We start from the raw sequence: 13987 nt of genomic DNA on the forward strand, positions 1-13987 counted from the left end.
ACTATTTTGCTAAGGAAAATGCAGGAACTTTGGATTCCTAGAGACCTGGCTTCAAATCCTCCCCTTGTACGTGAACACAGGTAGGTGTAATTACCTTTTTCATGTGTAAATTGAAGGGAAGAAAGACGTAACCCATTGAAGTGTTATGAGAATTAGTATGACACTCGTGAAATCATGCCTGATGCCGGGTAGGAACTTTATTATTTCTCCTATTAACATTTGGAATATTTCATATTAAAATATTTATTAGAATGATAAATAAATTAATAGCCATAATCTTCGATAAATCTAATATTATAGCATTTATCCTATGTATATAATGACTATTTTGGAAATCTTACTGTTAAGAAGTTCTTCCCTAAATAAAATATCTCCTTTAGTTATTTGAACCATTATGAACTCTTCTGCCTCATATGCTTTTATTGAGTAGTAAAGCACTGTAATAATTTTTCATTTTTAGTAAATAGTTTAAATTGGTAATCAATTAATTTTTCAAATAAAAATAACATTATTTAGCAGACATTTATGTCACACCAACCAGATTTGACGAATCTGGTTTAACATGTATCATTTGTCTACATGTATTCTAATTCTTTTGGTTCACTTTAGGAAAATAAAGATTTCCATATACAATTTAACACCACATTCCCATGGATCCCTTTCCTTCTATTCTCTAGTAACCAATTACTAAAAGAGTTGCTGATCAGCAGCTCACACAACTCGGGGGGACTGACATTAACATAGACTACAATGTATACAAAATCTATGTAGTTTATGCATGTATTCTTAAAACAGAAATTCCTCTTTAAACATATATGATTAGTCTTATACTGTAAGTATACTTTTTATACCATTTATAAAAAATGCATATTATCTGGACCTTTCATTTCATCAATTTCCCTGGCTCTCCACGGTATAGTTGCCACAGTTCCCTTACCCAGTTTCCCACTGAGAGACAATTATTAGATTTTTTTTCTTTCTGCTCCTGTAGCCAATTCTGCAGGAATATTCTAATACTTTCTCCATGTAAATAAGTGTGGTTGTTTCCAGACCTAAAATTGTTGAATTGTTGAATATTTGCATCTTTAAGTTCATAGTCATTACTAAATTGGTTTCCAAACTAATTGTACCAACTTACATTCTCACCAAGATGATATCACAATTCCCATTCCCACACATTCGCATCAACATTTGGTACTACCAAACTTGTTTGTTCAATAGGAACATTTTATGCACGTATTGAAATATCACTCTGTACCCATAAATATGTACAATAAAAAATGATGATTACTAAATGGTATCTTTTTGATTTGATTACAAGAGAAGTTGAGCATTTTTCCATCTGTTTATTCGCAATTTAGTTTTCATGTTCTGTGGATTGTCTACTGTATCATTTGAAAATATGTATAATAAGGGTTGTTGTCTTTTTCTTGCCCCCATATGTTTTAGTTTAATAAAACATATATGTATTCTCTATAATACTCTGCCTTTTGCAAATACGAGTATCTTTTCCCAAAGATGCTCTGTGGCCCATCTTTTCTGGTCTTCACCATGATTTATAAGTTAACTGTAGGGCAAGTGTCTTATTTACTTGGATTGCTCCTTTTGGCACTGACGTCCTCTTGGTTTTCCTTGGGGACTAGAGCCCTATCATTGTCAGAAGCTGCTAAGTGCCTTTAAGTCCTTCCAGGGCTGAAACTTTGACACGGTGAAAGCCCAGCAACTTGGTACCTGGTGGAACTGGCTGAGTATTGCAATTTCTGTGCTCATATTTGTACTGGCATGTTCCTCTTGTTCTCACTTACCCTGGCTTCCAAATTCCAACTTCTGTCTGGCTCCTCACTGATCCTTTATTTCTTCTGAGCTTTTCTTAAAAGCCAATGAGTTTCATCACTTCTCAAGTTTGAGCCTCATTTTAGCTCTTTGTACAGCTCCAGGTGGGACTGAACTGAAGAGGAATTGTCAGTGACAGAGGCGGCAGCACTTGTCAGCACAGATGATGTCTTGATGGCTGAGGATGTAATGCAAATTATCCTCTCCATGTGATAAGAAGGGAATAAAGTAATAAAGTTTAATTAAATACAGCCCTGTAGTTAACTCTGGCTGCAATAGAAACCTTTGTCTGAATGCACGTCCAGGACCTGCCTCACCTCTTTTTCTCCTGGCTCTATTATCTGACTTTGTTTTTGAAATAGGCCAATTATCCCCTCAAAGATGATAAATTAAAAACAAATTATATTCTGCTGTTGTAATTATCCTGGAACTTGTATTTTGAGTACTAATTCTTTGTACATTCAGTCCCACCCATGCCAAATTTTTGGTCAGAAGTAATATGTTTGCATGATAGAATATTTTGTAAGAAAAAAATCCGGGAAGTAATTGAGTTTGATTTTAGTGTTTTGTCCAACTTATGATATCTAATATTTGAATGAAATCTAATTGCAGTTTTGCAAATATAGGGTTCATGGATATTCATCAATGTCTGTTTTACTGTCTAGTATTTCTTTCCAGTATTTGCAGTGCTTGCCCATATCGAGAAGAAGAAAATGAAGAATTTGAATGTAGCATTTCACTGTTTTGCATTGTATTAGAAAACCTAACAAAAATTAATCAATAGTGCAGTTGACTGAATTTCATTGAGATGTATAGTACAATTTCTAGCAGAATGCCCTTTTTGATCTTTGAAATGAGGTAAGTTTTTCCATGTGTTACCAGAATTTCAAAAAGTGTTAAAATATCTGCCTGTATCTCCCTTCAGCTGTCTGTCCAACATCTCTCACTCCTTTTAGGTGGTCTGTATAAGTGGTCATTAAACAACCTAATTTGAGTAAACTTCTGAAAAGCCATCAACAATCAGAAAATGCTGTACATAGATTGATTTAATTGATTAAGTGATTAATTAAAGAATGTAACCCTTTTGTTCATCCAGAAAACATTTATGGAACTAGTATTATAATACCTGGTATTTGCTACATGCAGGATGACTAAAACTAAAAAGAAAGACAATGACTTCATAGATTAGGCACATGTGTATCTTCCGTTACCCAAATCTATTAAGTTACGGAGTTTGGACTGAAAGAGTTTAGATAGCTATAGATGCCTGTATTTGACCATTTTATGACAATAGATGTGAGAAATGCTTGCACAGTTACAGAGATTGTTAAAAATACTAAATTGATTTTAGCAAACAGCGTGTAATTACGTATTCTAATTATGTTACAATGACCTTTGCAGTTCTACATTAATTTTGTTAAAGAACAAATTTATAAATAATCAAGAACAGATTTCTAGGTTGTTCTTTTATCTTGTTGGCTCTGATGGATTCGCTTTTTCCATAGAAACACCCATGAAACAAGGCACGAGATACAGATGTGCAGTAAAGCTGGAAATGTAACTTGGAATCATTCCAATCTCTCATTTAGGTTCATTCACACCAAACAGGAATAAATGATAGTTGGATGACTCGTCTTAGACCATTAAGACAGCAACGAAAAGAGTAAGGAAAGGAGCAGGGAAAGGCTTCTGTCCAATCACTCTGTATCCTCCATTCGATGTGGGATTTGAATCAACCAAAAATCCTGCAGCTAACTTCTTAAGTGGATGATAATTTTTCCACCCCCACTTTCTTATCTCTCCTTCTTTTCCCCCTTGAATCAGAATATAACAAGTCCCAGTAATGCAACACATCCACGTCTGGAGAGAAGCAAGTAGCATCAAGGTGTGCCCTGAGATGTGCAATGAAGGCTAGCTGTGGACAACATATATGTATGTATGCATGTATGTATGTATTGACGTAGTGATGTACATATTTATGAGGTAAAGAATTATATTTTAAAACGTATACAACGTGTGATGATCAAATTAGGGTAATTAGCATATTTGTCATCACAAAAATTTATCATTTCTTTGTGATGAGAGCATTTGAGCTTCTCTCTTCTAAGCTGTTAAGAACATACAACAAATTATTGCTAATTTTAGATTCCTAGTACTACTGTAAACCACTAGAACTTATTTGACCTATCTAGCTGTCATTTTGTATCAGTTAACAAATCTCTCCTTATGCCCCCTTCCCCCTCCTTCCCAGCCTCTAGTAGCCACAGTTCTACTCTCCACTTCTATAAGCTCAACTTTTTTTTAAACACCAGGTATGAGTGAGAACATGTGGTATTTATCTTTCTGTGCCTTACTTATTTTACTTAACGTGATGTCTTCTAGGCTCATCCATGCTGCCACAAATGACAGGATTTCATTTCTTTTTCATGTCTGAGTAGTATTCTGTTACATACATATACTACATTTCTTTATGCATTCAATTGTTAGTGGAGACCTAGGATGATTCCATATCATGGCTATTGTGAATAGTGCTTCAATAAACGTGAGGGTGCAGATATCTCTTTGGTAGGCTAATTTCCTTTTCTTTGGACAAATATCCAGCAGTGGGATTGCTGGATCATATGATAGTTCTATTTTTAGTTTTAGTGAGGGGTCTCCATACTGTTTTCCATAATGGCTGTACTAATTTATGTTCCCATCAACAGTGTGTAAGACTTCCCTTTTCTCTGCATCCTCGACGAGATTTGTTATTTTTTGATAATGGCTATTCTAACTGTGTGAGAGGATATCTCATTGTGGTTTTGATTTGCATTTTCCTGATGATTAGTGATGTTGAGTATTTTCTCATATACATGTTGGCCATTTATATGTCTTCTTTGAGAAATATATACTTAGGTCACTTGCCCATTTTAAAATTATGGTGTTTTTTTGTTTGTTTGTTTTTTGCTGCTAAGTTTCTTGCATTTTTTGGATATTAATCTCTTGTTGGATGAATAGTTGGCAAATATTTTTTCCCATTCTACTGGTTGGCTCTTCTCTCTGTTTATTGTTTCTGTTGCTGTACAGATGCTTTTTAGCTTGATGTAATCTCATTTGTCTCTTTTTGCTTTTGCTGTGTATGCTTGAGAAGTCTTCTCCATAAAATTTTTGCCCAAATAAATGTCTTGGGTTGTTTCCCCAGTGTTTTCTTCTAATAGTTTTAGTTTCAGGATTCACATTTAAGTATTTAATCCATTTTGAGTGACTTTGGTATATGGTGAGAGATGGAGGTCTAGTTTCTTTCTTCTACATATGGATATCAAGTCTTCCCAGTGTCGTTTGCTGAAAGAGGCTCTTTCCCAAGTTCTTTCCCCAAAATATGTTCTTGGTGCCTTTGTCAAAAATCAGTTAGCTGTAGATATATGGATTTATCTGGGTTCTCTATTCTGTTTCTTTGATCCATGTGTCTGTTTTTATGCCAGTACCATGCTGTTTTGATTATGATAGCTGTGTAAAACATTTTGAAGTTAGGTAGTGTAATACCTCCAGCTTTGTTCTTTTGGCTCAGATTGCTTTGGATATTTGGGGTCTTTTGTGATTCCCTATACATTTTTTTTCTATTTCTGTGAAGAATGTTGTTGATATTTTGATAGGGATTTCATTGACTCTGTAGATTGCTTTGGGTGGTATGGTAATTTTGACAATATGAATTATTCCAATCCATTAACATGGGATGCTTTTCGTTTTTTTTTTTGTGTGTGTATTCTACTTAATTTCTTTTCTTGGTGTTTGTAATTTTTATTGCAGAGATCTTTCACCTCCTTGGTTATTTTATTCCTGGGTATTTTTTGTGTGTGTGTGTGTGGCTGTTGTAAATGAGATAGCTTTCTTGATTTCTTTTTCAGCTAGGTCATTGTTGGTGTACATAAATACTACTAATATTTGTATGTTGATTTTTTTATCCTGCAACTTTACCAAATTCTGAATTCATTTATCATTTCTAAGAAGTTTTGGTTGAGTCTTTAGGTTTTTCTTTATATAAGATTATATCATCTGCAAACAGGAAAAATTTGACTTCCTCTTTTCCAATTCGGATGCCCTGTATTTATTTCTCTTGTCTAATTGCTCTGGCTAGGACTTCCATTACTATGTTGAATAAGAGCCGTGAAAGCGGGCATCCTTGTCTTGTTCCTGTTCTTAGACAAAACACTTTCAACTTTTCCCATTCAGTATAATGTTAGCTGTGGGTTTGTCTATATGGCTTTTATTGTGTTGGGATACTTTCATTTTATACCTAATTTGTTGAGAGGTTTTATCAGGAAGAGATGTTGAATTTTATCAAAAGCTTTTTCTGCAACTATTGAGATGACCATATGGTTTTTATCCTTCATATTTTTGATGTGATGTTTTATTGATTTGTGTTCATTGAACAATCATTTCATCTCTGGGGTGCTGGTATTTTCTTGAGAATTTTTCCATCTATGCACATCAGGTATATTGGCCTGTAGTTTTCTTTTTTTGCTGTGTCCCTGTTTGATTTTGGTATCAGGGTGATTGCAGTGGATTGAATTATGTCCCCCCAAAATCTCACTGAAGCTTGAATTGTGTCCCCCAAGTTTTATGTATTAGAAACTTAATCCCCACTGTGACTGTTAAGAGGATGAGAGGTCCTATTATGGTAATTGAAAAATGGAGCCTTGAAGAGGTGATTGGATTGTAGGAACATGAAGTAGCGAATGGATTAAAAATGGTGGTCAGGGGCATAGTTCTGAGGGCTTTAAAAGAAGAGGAGAGTCTACCTCTCTCTCTCTGCTTCCACCATCTTGCAATATGAGACCCCTGGGTCACTGTTGCCACCACTAGATGGACTTTAGACTTCCCAGCCTCAGAAACTGTAAGCAATAAATTTCATTTTCTTTATAAATCAGCCAGTTTCAGGTATTCTGTTACAGCAACACAAAATGGACTAATACAGTGATGCTGACTTCATAAAATGAGTTTGGAAGAATTCCCTTTTCTTAGATTTTTTTTGTCTAGTTGGAGAGGAATTTGCATTAATTCTTTTTTAACAGTTTGGTAGAATTCAGCACTGAATCCATCTGGTTCTGGGATTTTCTTTGTTGAGAGATTGCTGAGTACTGATTCAATCTCATTATTCATTATTGGTCTATTTGAGGTATTCTGTTTCTTCTTGGTTCAGTCTTGGTTGATTATATGTGTCCAGAAATTTATACATTTCCTGTAGGTTTTCCAATTTGTTGATATAGTTGTTCATAATAGTCTCTAATGATTCTTTCCATTTCTGTGGTATCAATTGTAATGTTTCCTGTGCTGGCCAGTTAGCTCAGTTGGTTAGAGCATGGGGCTGATAACACCAAGGTCTTGTGTTTGATCTCTGTACCAACCAGCATGAAAAAAAACAAAGGTTGTAATGTCTCCTTTTATATTTCTGATTTTATTTGAAACTTCTCTCATTTCTTTTTTAGTATGTCTAATGGTTTGTCAATTTTGTTTATCTTTTCAAAAAAACAGCTTTCCATTTCATCCAAGTTTTTGTATTATTTCTTTGACTATCTTTAATTCTGCTCTGAATTTTATTACTTCTTTTGCCTACTAATTTTGGGATTGGAATGTTCTTGTTTTTCTAATTTCTTGAGGTGTATTGTTAGATTGTTTATTTGAAATCATTTACTTTTTTGAAGTAACTTGTTGCTATAAAGTTCCCTGTTAGGACTGCTTTTTGTTTTCTCTATTCATTCGTTTCCAAAAATTTTTTACTTCCTTCCTAATTTCTTCTTTGATCCATTGTGTTCAAAGCATGGTGTTTAATTTTCATGTACTTGTAAGTTTTCAAAGTTCTTTTGCTATTAACTTTTAGTTTTATTTCATTGTGGTCTGGTAAGATATTTGATATAATTTTAGCTTTTTAAAATTTGTTGAGACTTGGTTTGTAGCCTAACACATGGCCTACCCTAGATAATCTTCCATGTGCTCATGAGAAAAATGTGTATTCTGGAGTTGTATGAAATGTTCTGTAGTTATCTATTAGGTCCATTTGGTCTATAGTGTAGTTTAAATCCAATGTTTCTTTTTTGGTTTTTTGTCTAGACGATCTGTCCAATCCCACGAGAGGGATGTTGAGGTTTCCAACTATTATTGTATTGCAGTCTGTCTCTACCTTTACAGCCATTAATATTTGCTATCTATAGCTGGGAACTTTGATGCTGGGTGCATATATTTACAACTGTTATATACACCTGTTGAATTGATCCCTTTATCATTATGTAATGCCCTTCTTTGTCTCTTTTTATAGTATTTTTTGTTTGTTTTAAAGTCTATTTTCTTTGTAGTAAGTGTAGCTACTCCTACTTGGTTATGGTTTCCATTCGCATGGAATATATTTTTCCATTTCTTTACTTTTAGTCACCTTCTGTCTTTAAAAGTGAAATGAGTTTATTGAAGGTAGCATATAATTAGATCTTGTTTTTTCATCCATTCAGCCAGTCTACATTTTTAAATGGTGAATTTAATCCATTTACATTCAAGGTTGTTATTAAAAGGTGTGGTCTTATACCTGACATTTTGTTAATTGTTTTATGGTTGGTTTATATAACCTTTGTTCCTTTCTTTCTCTTTTATTGTTTGGCTTTGCTATTTATTGGTTTTATGTAGTGGTGAGATATAATTTCTTTCTCTTTCTCATTTGTGTATCTGCTCTATCAGTGAGTTTTATTATTTCATGTTTATCATGGTGGTAGTTATTGTTGTTTTTCTTCCAAATGTAGGCATTCCTTAAGGATTTCTAATAAGGCTGTTCTAGTGGTGATGAGTTCCTTGTTTTTGTTTTTCTGGGAAACACACTATTTCTCCTTCATATCTGAAGGACAGCTTTGCTGGGTATAGTATTCTTGGCTGGCACGTATTTTTTTCAACACTTTTAATACGTTATTTCATTCTCTCCTAGACTGCAAGGTCTCTGTTGAGAATTCTGCTTTTAGTGCAATGGGGATTCCCTTATAAGTGACTTGATGCTTTTCTTTTGCTCTTTTTAGTATGATCTCTCTGTCTTTGACTTTTGACAGTTTCACTACAATGTGCCTCACAAAGTACCTTTTTAGGGTTAAATCTGTTTCTGGATCTTTGAGCCTCTTAGATATGGAAATTCATATCTCTTGCCAAACTTTGGAAGTTTTCAGCTATTATTTTGTTAAATAGGATTTGATGCCTTTTTCCTGCTCTTCTCTTTCTGGGACACCCATAATGTGAATGTTTGTATACTTAATATTGTCCCATAAATCTCATAGACATTCTTCATTCTTTTTTATTCTTTTTTTTCTTTACATCCAACTGGGTTATTTCAAAAGACCTATCTCCAAGTTCAGAAATAATTCTGCTTGAGATAGCCTGTTGCTTAAGTCCTAGGTTGTTTTATTTTATTTAATGAATTCTTCAATTCCAAGATTTCTGCTTGGTTCTTTTTAATGATATTTATCTCTTTCTTGAATTTCTCATTGTTTTTCTGATTTTGATAAATTGTCTATCGATGTGCTCCTACTTCTTGTAGAGTTTCCTTAAAATAATTATGTTAAATTCCTTTTCAGGCACTTCATATATTTCCTTTTCTTTGGGCTCTGATACTAGAGAATTGTTATATTCTTTTGGTGGTGTCATGTTCCCTTTTTCTTTTCATGTTTCTTGTTACCCACACATTGATGTCTGGGTATCTAGCTGTTTTTTCTAATTTTCTGGAGTAGCCATTGAAGGGAGAGACTCTTTCCTGTAGATGTTTTATGTTTGATTCTGGATGAACATAGTACTGTTGTCTCTGTGAATTTTTTTTTGACTGTGTTCAATGTCAGAGTTGCCAAGCAAGTGCTTCCTTGGTGTAGGCACTCGGGCATATAGCAGCTTCTCACTGGAGTGGTGCACTGGGCAAGATTGCAGAGATTGAGACCCTGGGAGATGCTCTGGTGCACTCAGTGACTCCTTAGCTGGAGTATGCAATCCTGCTTGGCATCTATAGGGTCACAGTCAAGGCTTTGGGGCTCCAGAAATGGTGCTATGGCAATTAGCTTGTATTAGCTGTTTTTTGCTGATATAACAGAATACCTGAATTTGGGTAATTTATAAAGAAACGATGTTTATTTCACTTATGATTCTGGGGCAGCTACATCTGGCACAGACCTCTGTCAGATTCCACTCATGCAGAAGGAAGAAGGGTAGTCTGTTGGTGCAAGGAGATGACATGTGAGAGAGGAAGCAAGAGATAAGAGGGAGAGGAGGCTCCAGTCTCCTTTTAAAAACCAGTTCTCTTGGGAAATAATAAAGTCAGAACTCCTTCACTCATATTCCCTATCCTCCCACTCAGGGAAGGCATTAAACTATTCATGAGGTATCCACACCCAGGACCCAAACATCTCCTAACATTACCACATTGGGAATCAGATTTCAACATGCAATTTTGGGGGGATAAATATATCCAAACTATATCACTGCTTTTCCTCTGCTAAAGTGGGTTGGGTTTCTGGGGAAATGGGTGGGACTGTAGAGCCCTGGGAGAAGCACTGGGGCACTCTGCATCTCCTCAGCAGAATTAAGTGACCTGGGTGGTCTTGGACTCCCAAGAGATACATTGGTTCCCTTTGTCTTGGGAGTGGTCTCCCTAATGTGATGGGCCTCCTGTTCCCAGGGGTGCAGGCTGCTTTGGGCTTTTGGGTGCAGGAGTCACAGTATAATGAGGGGGCTATTGGCCCCTTGTCCAAATGCACTCTGGTGTTGGCTCTGATCCCCAAATGGCAACTTGCTCTGGCAGTCTGCATTCCAGAAAATGGGAGTCTCACTGTGAATTCCCTTTCTGGAATCATGCAGTTACATGGACTCCAATCAGCTTCCTATACTGGGATCATGGCCTGCAAAGGGAGTGTGGCTCTCTTGTAGCTAAGATCACAGGTGTCTGTGGTGTGGGTATAGATGTTGGGAATTTTTTGGCTGGCTATTCTCCACAGGAAGGAGTTTCTCCTGGCTCCAAGCCAATCCTGGTTCAGCACTTCACTTGTCTTCTATGCTGTCATCCTGAGTTCCTGAGTCTCAGGAGATCTTTTTCACTCTTTTGCTGAATTCCAATATTTTCTCCTAAACACTATTCAATGTGTGTATTAGTCTGTGTCTGTTGCTTATAGCAAAATACCTGAAACTGGGTGATTAATAAAGAAAATGAAATTTATTGCTTACTGTTTCAGAAGCTGTGGAGTCCAAAGTTCAGGGAGCACATTTGGTGAAGGCGTTGGTGGTGGTGACAGTGATGCAGCATTCTCACATGACAGAAAATGCTGGAGCAGAGAGAGCAACCTCCTTGTTCACTCTCCTTTTAAAGGCCTCAGAACCATGCCCCTGACCACCATTATTAATCTATTCACTAGTACATGTTCCTACAATCTAATCACATCTTCAAGGCCCCACCTTTTGATTACTGTGATAGGATTTCCAACCCTCAACAGTTATGTAGGTATTAAAATTTGGGGGGACATTCAACCAAAGGCAACGTGTGATTATCTTTTGTTGTTTTGGACATTGTGTCAGAGGTGAGAGCTGGGTGCCTTTAGTCAGTCATTTTGAACTGGGCCTCTTCATTCTTTTGATGGCTAAATAATATTCTGTCATATGAACGCATCACATTTTGTTTATACATTCATCAGTTGATGGACATTTGTGTTGTTTCTTCATTTTTGCTGTTATTAATAATGGTGCTGTGAACATTTGTTTATAAATTTTGGGGTGAACATATGTTTTTATGTATCTTAGGTAGATATCCAGGAGTGCAATTGTTAGGTCAATGGTAACTATTTGTTTAGCTTTTTGAGTAACTGCCAGACTGTTTTCAAAGTGGTGGCACCATTTTGTATTCTCACCAGCAATGTATGAAGGTTCTGAAAACACTTATTATTATCTTTTTTTAAAAAAAATATAACTATTCTAGTGGGTGTAAAGTAGATTGTAAAATTCTCTCTTCTTAACATAACTACTGGAAGTCAAAAGTCAATAGAATGACATATTTAAAGAAAATAATGCCAATTCAGCATTATATGCTTAGTAAAAATGTACTTCAAACTTCATTTGAGATTGTTGGAAGATGGCGGACTAGAGAAACCTAGGATGCATTTCTTCCACAGAAGACAGAACAGGCCTACCCTTACCAACATTTCACTTGCTAATGACATTGTCAGGACCCGTGACCATTGCCTGCCTTCCCACTATGAGTTTCACCCCATTCCACGCTGCTGTTGCCTACAGTGCAGCTCCAGCTGGTGTTATTTCTGGAACTCATCAAAAGCAGGGCTACAGCTTTGACTAGGCCAGACATGCACAGAATCCCTTTCCACACTATGGCACCAATCAGCCTGACCATGCACAGGTCCCTTGCTGCAGCTGCCTGCAGTGCAGTAGCCTTTGCTAGTAGCTGTCTATGCTGGCGCAACAGCCAGACCAACCGTGCACAGGACCCTCACCCAAGCAGCCTCAACAGCCAGCTCAGCTTCTTGCTGGTCTCTCTGCTATAGTTGGGTAAAGTGCAGTATAGCCATTGCACCAGCAGGAATAGCTGGGTGTGGGATCTTGTGCTAACACTGAAACAATATCCACCCCATCTGGATGTGGGACCTCCTGCTGCCACCTGCAATACAGCAGCCATTGACAGGGAACTTCTACACAGCTGCACAAGTGATACCAGCTGTGCCTCAAACCCCCACCCAAGCCACCTCAGTAGCCAGCCCAGCTGTGTGTTGGACACCTGCTGTACCTACCTGCAGTGTGGCTTCCATTGCCAGGGGCCAGCCACACCACCTCACCAGCCAGAACAGCTGCTCACAGGACCCCTGCCCAAACTGCCTCACCAGCTGGCCCTACTAAGTGCAAGAACCTCCAGTAGTCACATGCAGTGTGGCTGCTGCTACCATAGCCATCACAGCAGCCAGATATAATGGGTACAGCACTCCCACCCAGGCCATCACATCAGCCAGACTGAGAGTGGGTGTGACTCCCTGCCAACACTAAAGCAGTAGCCAGCCTAGCCGGGTATGGGACCCTGGCTACTATCACTTGCACCACTGCTTCTGCCACTGCTGCCACTGGCAGTCAAACACACTGCTGTGACTGCCACTACACCACTCAGACTGGCTGAGGGCAAGACCCACCACTGTTGCCACACATGAACCCAAGAAGGGTCAAAAACAGAAACACCAGAAGGAGGTAAGCTAGCGGATACCCACACCCCAGTGACACAAAAAATTAAAAATTGTTAGAAATCCTTGTCAGCATATCTGCACTAACAGAAATACTGAAGCATATTCTTCAGGGAAAAGTGAAGTGCTCTGAGATGTGCACATCCGAGTGTGCACAAATCTTTAAATTCCATGCTGGAAGTTAGCTGATCCGTAAACTTTGTTTCTTTAAAACCTAATATAAGAAGAGTTCTTCACTTGCTTCAAAAGGAATAGGTTATCCATTACTTTGCAAGTAATACATTCAGCTTTATTTTAGATATATTTGAGTGGTGCTTACATCCAGAAGTTTAGATTTTATCTGCCAATGAAGAGGAACTATTTTTAAGACAACTCTGACTACATTGTGGATTGCCAGGGAGCAAGAGAGAATGCAGAGAAACCATTAGATTAGAGGGGCAGGAGAGGTCACCAGATGAGAGGTGAGATGGCCACTGTTAAGAAATGAGAAAAGTTGGACAGATTTGGGACATACAGGGTTGGTAGGACTTAGGAATTGTTTGGATGTGGTGGATAAAGAAGAAAAAGGAGATAAGAATGCTTCTCTGGTTTCAAACTTGGGATACAAATGAAGAAAGACAGTAAGATAGAGAAAATCATAAGGGAAGAAGAGCTTAGGGGAGAAAGGAATCAGCTCAGTTTTGAATATGTGGAATTTGAAGTTCCTGTGGAAAAACTAAGTGAAGATGACCAGATAAATATATAAGTTTGGAGGTCAGGGGGAAGAGGTTTGGGCTGCAGATTTAGACTGGTGGTGCACGAGCGTATTTGTTGATAGTGACAGCCTTGGGAATGGATGAACTATCCTAGGGAGACTCCACTCAGAAGGGTCTTTCTAGTCGGGAATCTTTCAGAACCACATAGGTAGATTTCAAAGGTCCAAGAGAAAAGGTGTCCAG

General features: G+C 37.3%; 1 protein-coding gene across 1 annotated transcript in view; it reads left to right on the plus strand.

The window, feature by feature from the left end:
- The window catches only part of LOC134381684 (ankyrin repeat domain-containing protein 26-like), a 64816-nt gene extending 52028 nt beyond the window's left edge, over positions 1–12788 (plus strand). The window contains 1 exon segment of the mRNA XM_063101558.1: positions 12369–12788. Coding sequence (XP_062957628.1) covers positions 12369–12788 — 420 coding nt within the window.
- The last annotated feature ends 1199 nt before the right edge of the window (positions 12789–13987 follow it).

Source organism: Cynocephalus volans, chromosome 7 (genome assembly GCF_027409185.1).
Source record: "Cynocephalus volans isolate mCynVol1 chromosome 7, mCynVol1.pri, whole genome shotgun sequence".
NCBI lineage: Eukaryota > Metazoa > Chordata > Mammalia > Dermoptera > Cynocephalidae > Cynocephalus > Cynocephalus volans.